This window comes from Canis lupus, chromosome 8 (genome assembly GCF_003254725.2).
Source record: "Canis lupus dingo isolate Sandy chromosome 8, ASM325472v2, whole genome shotgun sequence".
Lineage (NCBI taxonomy): Eukaryota > Metazoa > Chordata > Mammalia > Carnivora > Canidae > Canis > Canis lupus.
The window spans coordinates 70,237,224-70,258,903 of NC_064250.1; the positions used below are offsets into that span (position 1 = coordinate 70,237,224).

General features: G+C 53.0%; 1 protein-coding gene across 6 annotated transcripts; it reads right to left on the bottom strand.

The window, feature by feature from the left end:
• Window positions 1-754: 754 nt before the first annotated feature.
• LOC112657463 (basic proline-rich protein-like) lies at window positions 755-11,816 on the bottom strand. Of its 6 annotated transcripts, none has more exons than XM_025443492.3 (8): window positions 11,725-11,815; window positions 10,885-10,950; window positions 8,593-8,695; window positions 6,701-6,762; window positions 5,888-5,996; window positions 5,285-5,335; window positions 1,823-2,350; window positions 755-857 (listed from the first exon to the last, which is right to left on the bottom strand). In XM_025443492.3, exons 5-8 carry the CDS (start codon window positions 5,981-5,983, stop codon window positions 849-851), a joined length of 684 nt encoding a protein of 227 aa, XP_025299277.1. In that variant the 5' UTR covers window positions 5,984-5,996; window positions 6,701-6,762; window positions 8,593-8,695; window positions 10,885-10,950; window positions 11,725-11,815; the 3' UTR covers window positions 755-848. The 6 variants fall into 6 exon arrangements, with proteins under 6 accessions (XP_025299277.1, XP_025299279.1, XP_025299280.1 ...); XM_025443494.3 differs by having other exon boundaries at window positions 6,701-6,853; XM_025443495.3 differs by having other exon boundaries at window positions 755-854; window positions 11,725-11,814.
• Between the last annotated feature and the right edge of the window lie 9,864 nt (window positions 11,817-21,680).

The following is a 21,680-nucleotide window of genomic DNA, read 5'->3' on the forward strand; positions in this document are numbered from 1 at the left end:
ACCCCCACCCTGACCACTTCTGTGGAGCTGCCAGGCTCCAACTGTCCCCAGGGCCTGGGAGCTGGGGTCCGAGCCTCTTCCCCACCCAGTTCTGGAATGTTCTCTCAGGCATCCCTGGGAAGCCTCATGGCAGTCCAAAGCTGTGTTTAATTGAAAATTGAGGTTCACTTTGTTTTTCTCTGAGCCAGAGGGGATTCTTGGCTTTTCTGCAGTGGGATTCCTAAATGGGACTGTAGGCCACTCTCACCTGAGAGCTGGGACCAGGCCCCACGGGCCAGCATGACACCTGTCCCGCCTACGTCCCGTGCGCACCAAGTACAGGTGAGGGTCCCGAGCCCAGGAGAAATGTCCCGGGGGGGCAGGGGGTACAGAGCAGATTTCTGAGCAGGGGATTTGACAGCAGCCCCAAGGGCATGAGCAGAAGCCGCCACACCCCTGACACCTTGCCAGGAGGGTGGGGGCAGAGGGGTAGACGCTCCCCCATCAGAGATTCCCAGGTCACCCCCCCCCAGGGGTGCCAAGCACCTACTTGCTGCCTCCTGAAGCCCCATGTGAATCGATGCCTGGCTCCAGGGCCTCTTGGAGCCTCACCCCCACACTAAGTTCAGCCCGTGGGGCCTGAGGGAGGGACCCCCACCTCCGACCCCCCCACTCACCAGGCCTCCTCCTCCTCTGGGCTGGGGGCGTGACCACCTGCCCCAGGCCGCTCCCCACCACCCGCCCGCGCCCGCGCAGCAGGAAGGAGCAGCTCTGGTCCTGGTCCTCGGGCAGGCCTCCCTTTATTGGCTCTGGGGAACAGCGCGGTCCTGGGGCGTGTGGGCCGCCGGCACCAGACTCTCGTGCTCAGTTCATGCCTGCTGGGGAGGAAAAGGCTCCGTGAGCAAACCCCCAGCAACTGGGAGAGGGGAAAAGAGCCGTCGCCACCCGGTTATTTTTAAATAATAGCGCATCAAGACCAAGATCGTGTCAACAGAGTCAAACCCGCTGCTCAGAAAATCCTCACTTTGTACAAACAGCGACAGGAACGGACAGGGACACAGTGCAGGGCAGCTTCTCGAGGTGCGGGGAGGGTGGCGGGGACAGGCCAGTTCACCCCAGAGTCAACCACGAGTGTGTTGTTTTCTAAATACTTTTTTTTTTTTTTTTTAAAGTAGGCTCCACGCTCAGCTTGGAGCCATACCCAGGGCTTGAACCCACAATCCTGAGATCAAGAGCTGGGCTGAAATCAAGAGTCGGACACTAACTGACTAAGCCTCCCAGGCGCCCCTGTTCTAAGTATTTTCTTTTTTAAGATTTTATTTATTTATTCATGAGAGAGACAGAGAGAGAGGCAGTGACACAGGCAGAGGGAGAAGCAGGCTCCATGCGGGGACGCGGGACTCGATCCCAGGACCCCAGGATCACGCCCTGGGCTGAAGGCAGATGCCAAACCCCTGAGCCACCCAGGCGTCCCCGTGTCCTAAATATTCTTACAGGCCTCCATGTGTCAGCACCCCCAGAGCGGGACACCCCCCACCCCCAGCCCAGCAGACATTCAGGGTCAAGAACAAGGGGCAGCAGGAGTCAGGGTGTGAAAACCACTAGTTCTGCGGATACATAAATACTTAGTAAAAGTAAGGGAATTCTCGGATTTAGAGGTGGGTCCCACGAGGGCCACACAGGGCTGTCCTCAGTTGGAAACCCATCTGTAAGCAAAGTGGGGGCACCCAGTGTTCGTATCTAAGGCCTAAAACGCGCAGGTGCTTCATGAGAACCGAAGCCCCCGGACTCCTGGCCGAGGGCTCCCCGGGGCGTGGGCGCCCCTCCGGCTCCCCCTGCTCACCTCGCTCTGGGCCACATACTGCCTCTTTCTCTTCGTTTTCTCAGGCTCCGCAAGTAAAAGTTCCAGTTTCCTCTTGGAGAGGGTGAGCTTGGGCCCCTTGTCCTTCTCGCTGCCGAGCCTGGGGGGTGGCCGGGCCGCTCTGCCGCGGCCCTGCGCGTGTCTGCCGGGCTCGGGGGGCCCCGCGGCGGGGAGGAGGGGGCCGGGCGCCCGGGGCCAGCGGTCCTCCCACATCCCGCAGTCCTCGTCCGGGGACCCCGAGCGCCTGGCCGCCCGCCCCCGGGCCTGGGGGCTGCCGGCCTCCGCGGGCTGCATGTCCACGTCGTCGGCCTCCAGGGGCGCGGGGCCCCGGCTCGGGCGGCCTGGGGGCTTCGACGCGGGGGGCTCCTCCGAGCTGGTTCCTCCGGGGCCCCCGCTCCTGAGTGCGCGCGGAGACCCCGGACGGCTCACGGCCCCCCGAGGACAGTCGCTGAAGCCGGAGGCGGGATGACGGGGGGGATCGTCCGAATCGCCATCGTAAGGATCTAAAAACTGAGCACAAAACCATTTCTGAGCCCGTCAGCCGTTCTACCGGGGCACAGGGCGACACGCGCCTTAGCTGCGCAGACTTTCTTCCATCGCTGACGTTGGCAAACCTCGAAGAGCTCAGATCTGCCTTGCAAATCTTTATTTTTTTTTTTAATTTTTATTTATTTATGATAGTCACAGAGAGAGAGAGAGAGAGAGAGGCAGAGACATAGGCAGAGGGAGAAGCAGGCTCCATGCACCGGGAGCCCGATGTGGGATTCGATCCCGGGTCTCCAGGATCGCGCCCTGGGCCAAAGGCAGGCGCCAAACCGCTGCGCCACCCAGGGATCCCTGCCTTGCAAATCTTTAAAAATGCATTAGACGGGCCCGTGCGGCACGGTCGGTTAAGTGCCCAGCCCTTGGTTTCAGCTCGGGCCGCGACCTCAGGGTCGTGGGATCGAGCCCCAAGTCCGGCTCTGCCCTCAGTGTGGTGTTGGCTTCAGATTCTCTCCCTCTGCCCCTCCCCCCACCACCCCCTGCTCCCTCGCTCTCTCAAATCAATCTTTAAAAAAAAAAAAAAAAAATGCATTTAGACACATCCAGGAAAGCCTGAAGGTCTGCCGTCACTGGGGGCCTGATCTGGGTCCCCTCAGAGCCCTCGTCCTGGTGCTGGGCACTGGCCCCACGGACTCAGTCCACACCGCCCACCGGGTGGACACACACCGGTGGCCCCACACCGGTCTGAAGGGGTCTGAGCTCCCCTCCTCCCAACATCTGGTGCCTGGCCCCCCACCCCCCAAGCAGGCAGTGCCCCTCACTGCCCGCCACCCCCACACAAAGGGGTCCCCAGTGGCCCACTTAGGTCCAGGGGTCACTGTTCTCAAAGACGGCGTGTGCAGCCTGCCTGAGCAGCCGCCTGGGGGGTGCAGCCCATCCTCCGGGGCCGCCTCCTTCCTCTGGGACCCCTGGCCGGGGGGGTGCCTCGGAACTTTCTGGACCTGGAGTCACGCGGCTCCTCGCCCGACCTTCTGTCGGAATGTCCTCTCTCCCACTCCAGCTTCTCCCTTCGTGCATCTGTGCCCCAGACTGAGCGGCTCCGGCAGCAAAGGTCTCCAGGAAAGTGTAGGTCCCCACGCTTGAGCCCGGTCACTTCCTGCACTAACAATGGGGAGCGGCACCCCGCTAACCTCCAGTGCCAGGTCGACACCTCCTCCCAGATGTGCTAAGGCCCAAGGACTGGTCACCTGTCGGGCGGGCCAGTAGGAGGGGTCTCACTCCTCATGGAGCAGAAAGGGCCTGGGCTGAGCCAGGCCAGGGACCCCCGAGGTCACCTCACTTGTCTACTGAGGACAGTCAACAAGGCAACGTATTCCCCCCAAAAAAGGTAAAAACAACAGTGGTTTCACACCATAATCTACAGGCAACTGTGACCATTTCAGATTCAGAAACTAGCAGAATTAAAAAAAAAAAGAAAGAAACTAGCAGAATTTCTGGAAATCACGAAGCCAGCACCGTGTGACCAGCCCCCGCCCGCCCCCGAGGGGTCCGCAGCCCCGCAAGGCGCCAATGCCCAGACTAGGGGAGCGGAATGGTCTCACCCCGCAAATACACCAACGGTATCCGTCCCTGCAAACCCAGAGGCCCGGCAGCACAGGCGTTCATGGCTCCGAAGGTTCGGGTTAGAGACTCAAGGCAGGCGCGCCCTGCTCTTCAGCATTACCTCGTGTCTCCCAACGCCGAGACTAAGTGTTAACTGCACCCCAATTAACTGTGAATTTTAATTTTGATCGAAATTACTGTTGAGGGGCGACTGGCTGGCTCAGGGGGTGGAGGGTGTGCCTCTTACTCTCGGGGTCACGAGTTCAAGCCCCACAGTGGGGGCGTAGAGATGACTTAGAATCTTTTCAGATGCCTGCGAGGCTCAGTGGGTCAAGCATCCACCTGTTGCTTTCAGCTCAGGTCATGACCTCAGGCTTGTGAGATGGAGCCTGGAGCCAGCGCCATACTCCGTGGGGAGTCTGCTGGACATTCTCCTCCTCCCCTCTGCTTATGCACATGCGTGCTCGCTCGCTCTCAAAATAAGTCTTTTTAGGGACGCCTGGGGGGCTCAGTGGTTGAGCATCTTCCTTCTGCTTAGGTTGTGTTCCAGGGTCCTGGGATCGAGTCCCTCATCAGGCTCCTCGCAGGGAGCCTGCTTCTCCCTCTGCCTGTGTCTCTGCCTCTCTCTGTGCCTCTCATGAGTAAATAAATCTTTAAAAAAAATAAAATGTTAGAATAAATAGTAAATTAATTTTGAGATTTGAGTAATTGCAAATTTACAGTCTTGTCAGACTTCCAGGCAAACTATTTTGAGTCTTTTTCTTATTTAAAAAATTTGAGGGGCACCTTGGTGGCTCAGTTAAGCATCTGCTCAGGTCATAATTCCAGGATCCAGGGATTGAGCCCCAGTTGGGCTCAGCAGGGAGGCTGCTTCTCCCTCTCCCTCTGCCCCTCCCCACTACTTGTGCACATTCTCTCTGACCCAAATCAATAAATAAAATATTTTTTTAAAGATTATATATATTTATTCATAAGGGACACAGAGAGGGAGGCAGAGACACAGGCAGAGGGAGAAGCAGGCTCCATGCAGGGAGCCTGATGTGGGACTCGATCCCGGGACCCCGGGATCACACCCTGGGCCAAATGCAGACGCTGAACCGCTGAGCCACCCACGCGTCCCTAAATAGAATCATTTTTAAAAAATTTTTAGGGCAGTCCTAAAAATTTTTTTAAGCCTCTTCTAAAACCTAGCAGCTCCACTCTTTCCCCGCAGACAGGAGCGCACACAGCAGGCCCCAAACCACTCTCCCTGGCAACGCCTACTTGCAGGGTCACCGTGCGGCCGGTCCTGGGACTTGGCCTTGGGACAGCCCGGCCATCCCCTAAGTGAGGGCGGCTGCAGGTCACTTTACCACGTACCTCTCTCCAGATACCTTCGATTAAGTCCATGTGATTCTTTCTGTGGTTGGCCTGGGGAAGTCAAAAGAAAAAAGGCTGAATAATCCCTTGCGTGAGGGCAGGCGGCAGCAGCCCAGTGTCCAAGGGCAAGGGACCCGGGGAAGCCACTCTCACAGTTCCCTCTGCGGGGACACCCGGAGGACGGCAGCCCCCGGCGTGGGCGAGAAGGAGCAGGGCCGGGAACAGGAAAGGCAGAACCAGGCCGCGGCAAGAAGGCAGATTCGGCAGCCGGACGTGATCCCGTCACACCGGGGCGGAGAACCCGGCGCTCGCTCTCGACCCCGAGCCAGAGGAGCATGGAAGATACTAGATCACCTGTCCTCACCCCTTCCCCTGCACAGGCAGCGAGGCCCAGACAGCGGCCAGGCCTGGCTCGGGCCCCTCAGAGCCCCCGGGGCTGGTATCAGATATTCTAGAACCCTCCAGGCTGCTGGGGAGAAAGCAGCCCTTGTTCTCTTCCTCGATCAAAAGACAGGGGTTTGAACACATGTGGTGTTGGGGGGGCCGTGCCGGTGTCGCCGAGAAGCAGGACAGCAGACCCCAAGGGGGCGCGGGCCCCTTCACCTTGAAGCGACGGAAGGCGTTCCTCTGCCTCTTCTGGAAGCCGGAGCTGAGCGCGGCCCGGATGCAGCGGGGTCGGCTGTGCCTCAGAGCAGCCATGGCGCGGCGCCCGCTGCGGACAGGGGCGCGGGGTCACCGGGGTCACCGGCGGCCGAGGGGGCCGGGGGTGCAGGCGGCGCGGGCCGACCCCGGAAGCGCCGTCTTACACGTGCTCGTGCTCGGGGCGAACGTGACACTGACGGACCCCGACTGGGGGGCACCCACCCAGCTCAAAGTCCTCCCCGTTACTTAATAGATGAAGAGTGTGGGCCCAGGCCGGGGCCCCACCCCCTCACCCAAGGGGGCGTAAGCACCGAGAGATCTTCCCAAGACGTGTGTGGTTGTCAAAAATAATTTTTTAAAATTAAAGATAATTTTAAAGAAACATGCAGGGGCACCGGGGTGGCTCAGGTCGTGACCCCAGGGTCCTGGGATCGAGCCCCACTTATGGGTCCCTGCACGGCGGGGAATCTGCGTCTCTTGCTCCCTCTGCCCCTCCTCGTCTCGTGCAGTCTCTCTCTCTCTCTCTCTCTCTCTCTCATAAATAAATTATTAAAAAAAAATTTTAGGGGACACCTGGGTGGCTCAGCGGTTTAGCACCTGCCTTCAACCCAAGGCGTGATCCTGGGGTCCCGGGATCGAGTCCCGCATCGGGCTCCCTGCACGGAGCCTGCTTCTCCCTCTGCCTGTGTCTCTGCCTCTCTCTGTGTCTCATGAATAAAATACACAAAATCCTTAAAAAAAAAACTTCCCAAGAGCATGAGATGGTGAACCTACCTCCGTGGACTCTCATGTCACGTGCTCTCCTCAAGAATCCCCGTGGGAAGGCGCGCCAGGCCCTGAGGGGAAGCGACAGTCACCAACTCCGCTTTCCCAAACTGAGCTCCGCGGAACACCGGCCCCGGGCAAAGGTCAGAGAACCAGGAAAGGCTAAACACCAGACCCAGACGCACAAGACACGTCAGCATTTTAAAGGCCTAGAAAGGTTCCCAGCAAAAACCAACGATTTTGTTTTTCAGTCTGACTTCATTGAGATTTCACTGGTTTCCACCTTGTGACCTTCCTCCGCCCCGGGACCCCACCCAGGACCCCACGTTCCGCGTGGTTGCCGTGTCTGCCCAGGCTCCTCTGGGCTGTGACAGTGCCCAGGCTTTCCTGGCCTCTGCTGACCTTGACAGTCCTGAGGACCCTGAGGATCTGTCCCCAAACTGCCCCACTGCTGTGTCCCAGGCCTGGCGCCGGGCAACGCCACGAATCTTGTTGCTCAGGCTAAAAAAATCTTCCTATCACCCCGCCTCCCTTTCTTCCAGACTCTGCATCCAGTTATCAGCCAGCGTTGACTCTACCTTCCAGATGAGCCCAGCATCCCACGGCTTCGCCCACTTTCTCCACCCAGAGCCGTGCTGTTAGAACTTGCTGGAATCACACTGGAGCCCTCCTGCAGCCCCCCTGCCTCCCTCCGCCCTCTCCCCCCTCACAGCTCTGCCCCCCACCCCTCCAGAGCTGCGGGCCCCACCTCAAGGATTGAGCCTCCCTTCGAACCTGTCTTACGCGAAGGCCACCCTCTGCCGAGGCCTCACCAGCTCGCATTTCAGCCTCCCACACCTGCTGCCGTTTCTCACGTGCACACGATACCCGTGCGCTGCATTTTGCTCCCTGGTCCTCAGGGCTTTCTAGCAATCTCTGTGTCCTCCTGCGCTCTCTCTGGGGTCCGCAGCCCCTTTCAACTGACCGGCACTCCACCGCCTGGGCTTGTCGCTTCTCCATCCACAGCTGTGTCCCCAGAGCCTGGCACAGCCCTGAGCACCAAGTCGACGCCCAACAGACATTTACCAGATGCACGTGTCCATGCAGGTTCCACAGATCCCCCACCTGCCACGTCCCCAGCCAAATGCATTTCCCGCAAGCCGTCCCCCTGCTTTTGCGGTCTCCAGGACAGCCACACATGTGCTAAGACCCTCCACCTGTCTGTCCCAAGCCAGACAACAGGTCCCGTTTGCTGGTTATGTGTACCAACCGCCAGATGGCAAAGGGTCAACGTGGTCGTTTGACGTTTGTTATAAGTGGAACAGCTGACAAATTTCCCAAACAAAGCTTTAAAATTTTTGCTTTGTAAATAGAATGCTTTGGTGCATTAAAAAAACACTGGATCTGGGACGCGTGCATGGCTCAGCGGTTAAACTCTGCTTTTATGATCAGGGCGTGATCCTGGAGTTAGGGATCGAGTCCCACATGGAGTCCCGCATCGGGCTCCCTGCATGGAGCCTGCTTCTCCCTCTGCCTGTGTCTCTGCCTCTCTCTGTGTGTCTCTCATGAATAAATAAATAAAATCTTAAAAAAAAGAAAACACTGGATGATACATAGCAAAACTTTTTTTTTTTTAATCATTACACTAACCGCCTGCCAACAAGGCAGGAAGAGGAAAAAGAGGATGGGCCAGTTCCTTCCCCCAAATGGTCCACCGCCCCAGAGACAGGGCTGACCTTCTCTCTGGGAGGCAGGAGAGGGAGCAGTGCAGGCCCAAGACTCCTTAAGTTTCGTTTCCAGCTCCCTGGGACCTGCCCCAGCCCCTCGTCAGTCCAGCGCTGGAGCCCTGCCCAGGAAGAGTGACCCTGCAGGGGAGACAAGCAGCTCCCCAGCTGAAAGGAGCTGCATCTGAAGCTTCCTACCTGGAGTCTGGGAGCACCCAGGAGCCGGGGCCACAAATGGAAAGTGGAGGGGAAGTCCAGAAAGCCAGCTTCCAAGAGGGCAGCGGACGGGAGAGATGCTGGCCTGCAGGAAGGAGGGAAGAACACATGCAAAAAGAAAAGAAAAGAAAAGAACACATCCAAAACGGTCTTTGGACAACTCAGAGGAGCTTAGCGACTCTCCTCTCAAGATCAAGAAAAAAAGGAGAAAAAATACGGCGAGCTGCCTTGCTTGACCCCCACCCACCCACTCGGACGTCAGAAATCAGAACGGTTTGCTCTAGGTTGACCACTAAACCGACCTCAGTACCTTATCCATTTTGCATTTCTGCTTTAAAGGAAAAACACATTTAAAAAGTTCTCTTTTGGGGATCCCTGGGTGGCGCAGCGGTTTGGCGCCTGCCTTTGGCCCAGGGCGCGATCCTGGAGACCCGGGATCGAATCCCACGTCAGGCTCCCGGTGCATGGAGCCTGCTTCTCCCTCTGCCTATGTCTCTGCTTCTCTCTCTCTCTCTGTGCGACTATCATAAATAAAATTAAAAAAAAAAAAAGTTCTCTTTTAATAATATTCATTAATCTGAACAGTTCTAGTTCAAGAACAGCACCCTTTCCTTGCAATAAAATTTGTTCTGGGGGCACCCGGGTGCTTCAGTGGTTGAGTGTCTGCCTTTGGCCCAGGTCGTGATCCCGGGGTCCTGGGATCGAGTCCCACATCAGGCTCCCTGCGTGGGGTCTGCTTCTCCGTCTGCCTGTGTCTCTGCCTCTCTCTGTGTCTCTCATGAATAAATAAATAACATCTTTTAAAAAAAATTGTGCTGAAAGAGTTCTCAAGGGGCACCTGGGTGGCTCAGGTCCTGGGATAGAGCCCCATGTCAGGCTCCCTACTCAGCGGGGAATCTGCTTCTCCCTCTCCCTCTGCCCCTCCCCTTGCTTGTGCTCCCTCTCAAATAAATAGTCTTTTTTTTTTTAATAAAGTCTTTAATAATAAAAAAGGAACAAGAAAAATAAATAAATAAAATAAAAAAGGAACAAGAATGGATGGCTCCAAATAAATAGGTTCCACCCTTTATAAGTTCCTTGGGGGGGAAGGGTATTAGAGTCTGTACTTTGGTATAAAAATCACAGAGGTATTTTTCTTTTTTTACCCCAGTGTTAACTTTTTTAAAAAAGATTTTATTTATTTATTTTAAAGAGAGAGAGAGAGTGTGTGAAGGAGGGGACAGAGCGGGAGGGGCAGGGAGAGGGAAAGAATCTGAAGCAGACTCCCCGCTGAGCTCGGAGCCCATGGGGCTTGATCCCAGGACCCTGACATCATGACCTGAACAGAAACCAAGAGTCGGACACTTAACTGACTGAGCCACCCAGGTGCCCCCCCACCAGGGTTAATTTTTAAGGAGACCTTCATACCACACTTGATATTATTTTGACCACACTTTTTTTGTGCAATTATTCTGAGATATCATAAAAAAGGAAAGAATGTGGATTTTTTCATTTTGCCATCTCTTGTCCCTTATGCCACCGGAGAAAAGGTCATAACTAATAACGTTAGGGACACCCAGGCGGCTCAGTCAGTAAAGCACGTGACTCTTGATGTCAGGATTGTGAGTTTAAACCCCATGTTGGGGGACACCTGGGTGGCTCAGTCGGTTAAGCATCTGCCTTGGGCTCTGGTCATGGGATCAAGCCCCACATCTGGCTCCCTGCTCGGCAGGGAGTCTGCTTCCCCCCTCCTTCTGTTGTGTTTGTGTTCTCTCTTAAATAAATAAATAATAAATCTTAAAAAAAAAAAAAAAAACACGTTGGGCAAAGAGATTACTTAAAAAAAACCAAACAAACACCCCAAGAACTCTCATTGAAGGCAATGCTAACCAAACTTTAAAAGGAAGACATTTGGGCAGCCCGGGTGGCTCAGTGGTTTAGCGCCACTTTCAGCCCAGGGCCTGATCCTGGAGACCCGGGATCGAATCCCACGACCGACTTCCTGAGTGGAGCCTGCTTCTCCCTCTGTGACTCTGTCTCTGTTTCTCATGAATAAATAAATGAAAAGAAAATATTTTTTTTAAAAAGGAAAATATTCAAGGGATGCCTGTGTGGCTCAGCGGCTGAGCGTTTGCCTTTGGCTCAGGGTGTGATCCCGGGTCCTGAGATTGAGTCCCGCATCGGGCTCCTTGTGGGGAGTCTGCTTCTCTTTCTGCCTCTGTCTCTCATGAATAAGTAAATAAAATTTTAAAAAAAGAAAGAAAACATTTCAGATGAAACCAATTCTCATTTTACCTTGTGCTTGCGAGTCAGCTTTTCCAAAGCACCTGGGCCTGTATCAGAATCCATCAGATCACAGTCCTACAAAATAAGAACAGCCATTCAGACAGAAGGAATCCGCAGAGAAGCCAGAGCCCAGGACACTGGAATTTTATTTCTTATTTTGAATCCGTCTGCTCTCGAGGACACTACAGGTTAAAATAATATTTTGGAGAAACGCTGTGTAGCTTTGCAGACGCGAACCGCAGGGTAATTCCCAGGTGTCCTAGAATTCTCCTGTGGGCTCGAAGGGGGAGGCCAACGTGCCCGGCCTCCCCGCCCCTGCCCCCAGGCCCCGGCCCGGCCGCACCCGCGCCCCCACCGACCACTGCAAGAAGCCTGGGGGCCCCCCTTCTTGGTCCCTCACACTTCTGCCTGTGGGGAGACCAGGGAGACCAGGGGCCCGCACCTCCGCCCTCGCCGCACACCGGGGTCTGGCCGCCCTGCAGGCCTGGAGAGGAAAGGGGGGGTCTCCAAGGCCAGGGCTCCGCCCCCCCCCCAAGGCGGCCCCGCGTCCACCGGGCAGGGCCCCCGCGCGCCCCCGCCCGAGGCAGCCCAGCTGCCCTGTCCCGCGTGGCTGCGGGCCCTGGGGAGAAGCGCCGCAGGGGTGGGGGGGGGGGCGCGCCCGGCCTCCCTGCGCCTCGCACCTGCGCCCACCTGCCCGCCCGCGGAAGTCACCCCCCGCGTAGCCGGGAGCCCGGGGGCGCGCTGTCCCTCGGCTCGGGCCACCGGGAAGGGGTCCAGGGGTGCGGCCCGGGTGATGCTTCCGCGGCGCCGCGGGGGTCGGGCGCGGGCAGGCGGCCCCTGAAGACCCACCTTCTCAATGGCAGGTCCATTCTGTCCCCACAGCGATCCCGCCGAGCCCCGAAGGGGTCCGCGGGCCCGACCTCTGTGACGTCACAGCCATCTCCGCGGCGACCCTCCCCGCCCTTGGGCGCCCGCGCCCCCGCGCCCCTGCACTCCGCGCCCCCGCGCCCCTGCACCCTTGCACCCCGCGGCCCTGCACCCCTGCACCCCGCGCCCCTGTGCCCCAGCGCCCCGCGCCTCTGCACTCCGCACCCCTGCGCCCAGCGCCCTGCACCCCGCGCCCCTGCACCCCTGCACCCCGCGTCCCTGCACCCCTGCACCCCGCGCCCCTGCACCCCGCGCCCCTTCGCCCCAGCTCCCCGCGCCCCTGCTCCCCGTGCCCCTGCACCCCGCACCCCGCGCCCCTGCAACCCGCGCCCCTGCACCCCGCACCCCTGAACCCCGCGCCCCTGAACCCCTGCACCCGCGCCCCGCGCCCCTGCACCCCGCGCCCCTTCGCCCCTGCGCTCCGCGCCCCTGCACCCCGCACCCCTGCACCCTGTGCCCCTGCGCCACACGCCCCGGCACCACGCGCCCCGCGGCCCTGCACCCCGCGGCCCTGCACCCCGCACCCCGCGCCCCCTGCGCCCCGCACCCCGGCACTCCCGCGCCCCGGGGCAGGGACCCGCTCTCCCGCGCCCCACTGCCCCCCTCGGCAGCCCTTCTAAGACCGTAATTTTGTCACAAAACCTTGAGTGACTCCCATGTGCCCACGGAGGACACCCAAACCTTTGAACGCGCCCACCCGGCTCCCCCCTCCAGCAGTACCTGGGCCGCAGCCACTGCCATCCCTCCTTCCAGATTCGCGGTGGCACCAAGGCCCCTCCCCACCCGCCCACCCACAGCTCGGACTTCTCTGGGGAAATGCTCTCTTCATCTCGCCCCACCTCTGGCTTTCTTAACCTTTGGAGCTGAGTGTGGCACCTCCTCCAGGAAGCCTCCCGGGACCTCGGAAGTCGCGGTTCGGAGCCCCCCTCCTCAGCGCTCTCATACAGGCCAGATGAGCCTGTGCAGAAGCTGCCTATGGGTTTCTACTGGTTCACAAGACTCGCGGATGAGCCTAGGGGTTCCAATCCAAGGGCCCTTCTCCCCACCTTTCCCCCAAGGTGCCAGCCCAGTATATATTTTGAATGAATATATTCAAAAATATGTTTTGAATGAATCATCGGTATTGGCGAATTGAATATGCCACAAATCATGTTTAGCCATGAACTCACTAGGGTTTGTTTTTTTAGTAATTTTTGAAGTCAGGAAGTGTGAATCTCCCAACTTTGTCCCTTTTCACGATCGTTTGGGCCTTCTGGATTTTTGCACATCCATATGAATTTTAGTACCTGCTTGTCAATTTCTGCAAAAATGCCACCTGGGATTTGTTTTGTTTTGTTTTGTTTTTTGGGCTTTTTTGGGTGTTTTTGTTTGTTTGCCAGTTGGGACTTTGATAAGGATTGTGTTGACTCTATAGGTCAATTTGAGTAATATTGCCAAATTAACATTATATCAGATGCTAAATATTACTAATCACCAGGGCCATGCAAATCAGAACCACAGTGACCTATCCCCTTACATGTGGCAGAATGGCTAGTATCAAAAAGACAAGAAATAAATTTTGGCAAGGAGGTGGAGAAAAAGGAACCCTTATGCACTGTTGGTGGGAATATAAACTGCCTCAGCCACTGTGGAAAACAGTATGGAATTTCCTCAAAAAATTGAAAATGGAAGTACCATATGGTCTAGTAATCCCACTACTGGGTATTCACACAAAGCATATAAAAACACTCTTTTGAAAAGAGATATGCACCATGTTTACTGCAACATTATTTACAATAGCAAAATTATGGAAGCAACCCAAGTGTCTATCAATAGATTAAAAAGATGTGTGTGTGTGTGTGTGTGTGTGTAGAAGAGAGGGGAGGGGGATGGCAAAACAGGTGAAGAGGAGTGGGAGATATAGGCTTCCAGTTATGGAATGGATAAGTCAAGGGGACAAAAGGTAAAGCATAGGGAATACAGTCAGTGGTATTGTAATAGTGTTGTATGGTGACAGGTGGCAGCTACACTTGCAGTGAACACAGGGTGATGTATAGACTTGTCAAATCACTATGTGGTACCCCTGAAACTAATGTAACATTGTGCATCAACTATTCTTCAAAAAACACACCACACACACAATATTAAATCTTCAAATCCATGAACATAGGATGTCTTTTCTTTTTCTAGGTCTTCTTTACTTTTTTTCGACAATATTTTATTTTTTTTAAGATTTTATTTATTTATTTTATTTATGATAGGCACACAGTAAGAGAGAGAGGCAGAGACACAGGCAGAGGGAGAAGCAGGCTCCATGCACCAGGAGCCCGACATGGGATTTGATCCCAGGTCTTCAGGATCGCGCCCTGGGCCAAAGGCAGGCGCTAAACCGCTGTGCCACCCAGGGATCCCAGATTTTATTTATTTATTCATGATAGACATGGAGAGAGAGAGAAGCAGAGATACAGGCAGAGGGAGAAGCAGGCTCCATGCCGGGAGCCCGATGTGGGACTCGATCCTAGGTCTCCAGGATCGGGCCCCGGGCCAAAGGCAGGTGCTAAATCGCTGAACCACCCAGGGATCCCTTGACAATATTTTTGTTTTCAGTGTGCAAGTCTTGTGTTTCTTGTATTAAATTTATTGCTGAGGATTTTATTCTTTTCTATGCTATTGTAAGTAGAGCAGTTCATTAATTTTAATTTTGGATTGTTCATTGTTAGTGTTTAGAAATACAATAGATTTTTAAGCATCTGCTTTGGCTCAGGTCATATTCCCGGACTCCTGGGATCGAGACCTGCATCAATCTCCCTGCTCAGTGGGGAATCTGCTTCATCCCTCTCCATTTTCTTCTGCCTCTCCCTCAGCTTGTGCTCTCTCTCTCTCTCAAATAAATAAATAAAATCTGTAAAAAATACAATAGATTTTTGTATATTGATGTGGTATCCTAAAACCTTGCCAAACTGGTTGTTCAAAGAAGTGTGTGTGTGTGTGTGTGTGTATGCATCTATTCTCCTTAGGATTTTCTATATACAAGATTATGTCATCTTCAAATAGAGGTACTTTTTACTTCTTGTCCAATCAGGATGCCTTTTACTTATTTAACCCTCCAGTATGGTGTTGAATGGAAGTGGCTGTTTTTAATTGTGCGTTTAATTGTAGTACCACATACCTTGATTATGTTTGAGTTACAAAGGTATGTTAAGGAAAAGATGAGGAATGCCTGATTGGGCCAGTTAAGCCTCCAACTCTTAAAAAAAAAAAAAAAAAGCCTCCAAATCTTGATTTTGCCTCAGGTCATGATCTCAGAGTGGTGAGATCCAGCCCCGGAGTCATGCTCTGCATTCAGTGGGGAGCCTGCTTGAGATTCTTTCCCTCTCTCTACTCGCTCACTGTCTCTATCTTCTAAAACAAATATTTTTAAAATTAATGTTTTTGAAAAATATTTTATATATTTGAGAGAGAGAGAAAGAGCATGAGTGGAGAGAGGGCAGAAGGAGATGGAAGGGGACAAGCAGACTCCCCGCTGAGTGCAGAGCCTGACGTGGGGCTCAATCCCAGGACCCTGAGATCATTACCTGAGCTGAAATCAATGCTTAACCAACTGAGTCACCCAAGTACCCCATAAATAAGTAAATAAGTAAATAAATAAATCTCTGCCTCCCTCTGCCCCCACCCCTGCTTGTACGTGCTCTCTCGTAAAAAACAAAAAAGGGAAAAATGACATACAGATTAAATCATATGATGAAATTCAGGAATTGCTTCAGAAAGCCTGGGAGGAAAACAGGGGGCTCAAGGGGTGTGGATGGGCCCAACTGGCCATGACCAGATGGCTGGACAATGAGAGGCACATGATATTCCATATTATTCCATCTACTTTGACCTTTGAAAGTCACATCATGAAAAATGAAAAAAGTAAAATAAGGAATATGTAGAGCCAAAAAGAAAGAACTAAGGTTTTAGGCTAAGACTGGTTGTATCCCTAATTCTCTTTTAACCTTTAATTTTGTTTTAATGGCACTTATTTGTGGGAGAGGACAGACCAAATACCCTGCAGAATCTTCTGGATTTCTCTGTTTGCTTCCTCCAAGTGTTGTTTAGCTTGTCCCTCTATCCCCTTCCCCTGCATTTTGTATTAACTAGAATTACCAGGATAGTCTCCTGTTGTTGGATATTTAGACTATGTTCAAAATTTCCATATTATAGTCTTGCAAAGACATTCTTAGACGTTTCTCCTTTTTTTTCCTTTTTTTTTTTTTTTTATGAGAGAGCGAGCACTTGCTTCAGCAGCACCATACTAAAATGTTATGAGAGTGTCAGCAAGTGCACAAGTGGGGGGACAGTCAGAGGGAAAAGGAGAGAGAGAATTTTAAAATCTTAAGCAGTCTCTGTGCCCCAGCACAGAGCCCAATGTGGGGCTTGATCCCATAACCAAGACCCTGAGATCGTGACCTGAGCCAAAAGCCAACCAAGCCACCCAGGTGCCCATGTACATTTCTCCTCGTACAGGTAGATAAGACTTTCTTTAGCACCAAACAAGAGGGGGACGTTCTCCATTAGATTCACCAAACTGCTCTCTGGAGTAACTGTATTGTTTCAGCCTCCCATCAGGGATGCATGAGAGTAAAGTACCCACTGGCCAGACTCTAGCCAAAATCTGGTCACGTCACACTTAAATGTTTGCCATTCTGGTGGGTACAAAACATACCTCCTTGTGCTTGGTTCCCCTTTTGTGATCACCAGGGATCTTCTAACATCTGCTAAACTTTCAGGTTAAGGAAGGACATTGAGCCAGAAGAACCCATAGGATGCAGGGGACTTGCAAAAAAAAATCATTTTCTGTATCCACAATGAACATAATTCATATATTCCGTGTTTTTATTGGTTTCATCTATTCAACTTTTTGAAAAAGCAGGTAGCTGAGGGGGACCTGGCTGGTTCAGTCAGTAGAACATCTGAATCTTTTTGTTTTTTAAGATTTTATTTATTTATTCATGAGAGACACACACAGAGAGAGAGAGAGAGGCAGACACACAGGCAGAGGGAGGAGCAGGCTCCATGCAGGGAGCCCAACGTGGAACTCGATCCTGGTACCTCGGGATCACGCCCTGAGCTGAAGGCAGATGCTCAACCACTGAGCCACCCAGGCGTCCCGAGCATCTGAATCTTGACGTTGAGGTTGAAAGATTTAGACCCATGTTGTGTGTAGAGATTGCTTTAAAAAAATGAAGTAGGGGCGCCTGGGTGGCTCAGTTCATTGAGTATCTGATCTTGATCTCAGCTGAAGTCTTGCTCTTAGGGTTGTGAGATCTGCCTCATTGAACCACCTAAGTCTACTTAAAAAAGAAAACCTTAAAAAAAAAAAGCGGGTAGATGATTTATCCTTTTTATTTTCATTCTGATTTTGTTGGTTTTGTTTTTAGATCTGGAATTTAAAAAAAGAACAGTGTTGCTTTTTGGACTAGACTTGAAGCTCTAGAACGTCACTGGACAAGTGTAGAGGCCTTAAAGAACTTTCCTAAGAAGCTAATGTATGTTCCAAGCAGACAGATACACTTGGCAGACCATATGCTCAGCTTGTTGGCTCTGCAATAACATCATGGAATCTTTGTTCAGAGTTTGATGGTGCTATTAATACACTGTGACTCACTCCAAGCTCTGCTTCCTGGAATGTTCTTCCCAGGGAGGTGAAGCAATGTTCCTTCCTATAGAAGAATAATCTGTAATCACACTTTCAAAGGTTTGAGTAGATCTTGAAGGTTTAGCAAGAGAGAACAAAAGCTTCCTAAATTATACAAATTTATTTAAACAAATTGCCATCTACACAGAAAGGAGGAGATGCCAGTCATCCCTGCCCTTTATTCAATCTGCAGCTATGTAACAGGTGCACCAGGCTGGCGGCGGGCACGCTGGGCATGTGCCTTCCTTCCTGGGCACACAGGTGGCAGGGAGGCAGGCAGACAGGCCATGAGCTAGTCGTTGAGGGACAGTGGAGAGAGACACCAGAGAGAAAGGGAGACGGTGCAAGGAGGGTGTGGCCAGGGCTTTTCTGAAGGACAGGACAGATCTGGTGAGGCCCCATGCTGCAATTTAGCCTGGTGCAGAGGGACACGGAGACCATTTCGGACAAATTGTTGCTTAATAGGGTCAGGGTTTCTACTTGGGATATGAAAAGTTTTCCCGATAGATGGTGGTGATGGTTGCACAACATTTTGAATGTTCTTAATCCCACTGCGCAGGACACTTTAAAGGGTCAAATGTACGTTATGTATATTTTACCACAACTGAAAAACAAGACGAGGGGCACCTGGGTGGCTCAGTCGGTTAGCCTTTGGCTCAGGTCATGATCCTGGGACCCTGGGATCGAGCCCCAAGTAGGGCTCCCCATCCAGCAGGGAGTCTGCTCCTCCCTCTGCACCCCTGCCCCAGCTCCCTCTCTCAAATAAATAAATAAAATCTTAAAAATAAAAATAGAAAAACAGGATGATCCCAAGCAGAAGGAGTTTGGGTGTGTGAAGTCCTTGATAAAGAGCAGCTGTTAGTTTTGGGTTACTGATCTGTGTTCTGGGGACACCCCCTGCCGCTGGGTCACAGCCATGTGGTGAGGCTCAGCCATTCACACGCTTCGCATGGGCTCTTGACCAGGGAAGCTGGTGCGGGAAGGGGCCGGGTCTGCAGCCGGTGCCCGGGGAGTGAGCGCTGGGAGACGCCGTCTGTCTGTCTGTCTGTGCTTCCAGTGCTTACTGGCCGCGTGACCACCCGGCACTCCAGTTCTCTCATCTCCCAAGAGGGATTGATAATGATCCCATCCTCAGAAGATTCCAGACTCGACCGAGAACCCATAGTGATCGTCATTGCAGCTGGCTGGCGGGTGTGCAGGGGCACAGACACCAACTCCTTCTACTTTGTGTATGTTGAAATATAAACATCGTATGTGCCATTTTGACCCCTTTTAAGGGTACAGTCCAGGGTCATTAAGTACATTCCCAGCGCTGTGTGGCCCTCACCGATCCCTCCCCAGGATGTTTTCATCTTCCCACACCAACCTCTGCCCGCGGCGCCAGCCTGGGTCTCTCCATCTGACCACCGTCGGGACCTCAGAGGCCGGCAACCACCCGGCGCTGGTGCTTCGTTACTCGGCATAACATCTTCATCATCTACGGCGTTTATCCATGTTGTACCCGTTTCAGACTTTTTTTTTTTTTTAGGATTTTTATTTATTTACTCATGAGAGACAGAGGGGCAGAGACACAGGTAGAGGGAGAAGCAGGCTCCCCGCTGAACAGGGAGCCTGACACAGGACTCGATCCCAGGACCCTGAGATCATGACCCAAGTTGAAGGCAGATGCTTAACTGACTGAGCCACCCAGGCGCCCCAAAGCTGTTATTTTTTATTTTTTTATTTTTTTCCCCAAAGCTGTTATTTTTTAAATGTAGAGTGACTATTGGGATCCCACAAAAAATTAAATTATCATACCATCCAGCGATTTCACTTCCACGTATATACTCAGAAGTGAAAGAAAGGACTTGAACAGACATGTGTCCACCTGTGTTTATGGGAACATTACTCACAGGGGCCAAGAGGTAGAAACAACCCAAACGTCCATCGATGGGATGAAGGGGTAGACAACAGGTGGTCCACCCCTATAACGGCATAGTGCTCAGGATTAACAGGGAAGGAAAGTCTGAAATGGGGTGCCTGGGTGGCTCCGTGGGAGCCTCTCTCCCTCTGCCTGTCTTTCTCTCTCTCATGAATAAATAAATAAAATCTTAAAATAAAAACAAACTTCCAGGGACACACATGGGTGGCTCAGCAGTTGAGCATCTGCCTTCAGCCCAGGGCATGATCCCAGGATAGAGTCCCCACCTTAGGCTCCCTGCAGGGAGCCTGCATCTCCTCCTGCCTGTGTCTCTACTTCTGTGTCTCTCATGAATAAATAAAATCTTTTAAAAAATAAGATAAATAGGGGCGCCTGGGTGGCTCAGTCAGTTGGGTGTCTGCTCAGGTCACGATCTCAGGGTCCTGGGATCCATCCCTCCATCAGGCTCCCTGCTCAGTGAGGAGTCTGCTTCTCCCTCTGCCTCTGGCCTTTTCCCCTGCTTGTGTGCTCACTCTTAAATTTTTTAAAAAGTAAAAATACCGGCTTTGAAAAAAAATAACGGCTTTGAGTTAAAATTCATATACGATACAGTTCATCTACTTATTTAAGATTTTATTCATGAGAGACACAGAGAGAGAGACAGACACAGGCAGAAGGAGAAGCAGGCTCCATGCAGGGAGCCCAACGTGGGACTTGATCCCGGGGCTCTGGGATCACGCCCTGGGCCGAAGGCAGATGCCAAACCAGGGGCCCCCAGGCGTCCCTGTCCTTATTTTTTTTAAAGACTTGAGAGCATTTTATGCAACCATCACCACAATTTCAGACCGATCATCTCAAGAAATTCTGTGCCCGTTAGCAGTCACTCCTCACCGCCTCCCTGCATCCCTGGTAACTATGCATCTTCTGTCTCCATGGATTTGCCTGCTCTGGAAATTTCATATAAATGGGATCATACAACAAACCGGTGGCCTTTTGTGACCGGATTTAAAAAAAATATATATTTTATTTACTCATTCATGATAGAGAGGCAGAGACACAGGCAGGGATCACGCCCTGGGCCAAAGGCAGACGCTAAACCACTGAGCCACCCAGGGATCCCCTTGTGACCGGATTTTTTTCACTTAGCATATTGTCGAGTTTCATCGAAAGTGTGGGGTGGATACATCTCTATGGCAAGAACACAGTATTTGGGAGAATACTCCATTGTGCGGATCACCACATTTTGGTTTCTCTGCTCATCTGTTGATGGATGTGTGGGTTGTTCCCAACCTTTGGCTTTTATGAATAATGCTATGAAAATGTGTGCACGCGTTTTTGTGGACGTTTTCATCTCTCCTGGGCAGACGCCTAGTGGTGGAGTCGCTGGACTCCGTGGTAAGTCTATGTTTAATTTTTAGAGGAACTGCCCGACTGTTTTCCAGAAAGGCACCGCTCCACATCCCGGGCGGCCGTGTGGAGTTCCAATTCCTTCACGTCCTCACCAACACTTATTCTCTCTCCCTCTACTGTTGCACATGTTTAGGGAATTGCAAAATAAAAGTTAGAAAAAGATGGAAGAAGTTAGAAACATCGTGTTTGCAAACTGAAGTGCTCTGGCCAATCCATCAACAAATATTTGATTGCCCACCACTGGCCAGATGCTTCGTCCTACATGTTTGGGGTTGTGAACAAAACAGAGAAGCGTCTGTAATTCAAACTCAGGACCAGGCGGATGGGCTCTGCCTTGAACTGCCATCCTAGGAAGCAGAGCCAAGCCTGGCACCTTCATCCCTGCGCTGGGTCCCTGGCAGGTACAGGGAGACCGCCGAGGGGCAGCTGGCGAGCTCTCCCCCTCCACTGGCCTCCCTCTGCAGGTGGGACACGGGCTAGTGCGGAGTAGGGGCCCCGGGGACAAAGATGAGGCCACTCAAGGAACAAGATGGTGGAACCGCCCTACCAGTTCCCGGTAGGACACTTCACTCATGAAGTGGGCACAGGGGATCCCTGGGTGGCACAGCGATTTGGACCCTGCCTTTGGCCCAGGGTGCGATCCTGGAGACCCGGGATCGAGTCCCACGTCGGGCTCCCGGTGCATGGAGCCTGCTTCTCCCTCTGCCTCTCTGTGTGACTGTCATAAAAAAAAAAAAAAAAAGTGGGCACAGGCCCTAGTCTTTTGAAGAGGCTGCCCACGGGCTACCACCTTCCCACCAGGTGCATTGGTGGCCAGAGGCTCCGCCCGAGGCCATGGCTAACGACCAGTGTCCAGGGTCCGTGGTTACCCACTGTCACCCCCCCAGCTCTCTCCTCACTCGGCCTGTGTAA

Bases quoted from the DNA above. Each gene is read 5' to 3' on its own strand.
- LOC112657463 (XM_025443492.3), bottom strand. From the start codon at position 5,983: ATGGCTGCTCTGAGGCACAGCCGACCCCGCTGCATCCGGGCCGCGCTC. The intron at 5,336-5,887 runs GTGAAGGGGCCC...TGACTTCCCCAG, and splicing joins ACGCCTTCCGTCGCTTCAAG to GCCAACCACAGAAAGAATCA. The intron at 2,351-5,284 runs GTACGTGGTAAA...TTTTGTGCTCAG, and splicing joins TCGAAGGTATCTGGAGAGAG to TTTTTAGATCCTTACGATGG.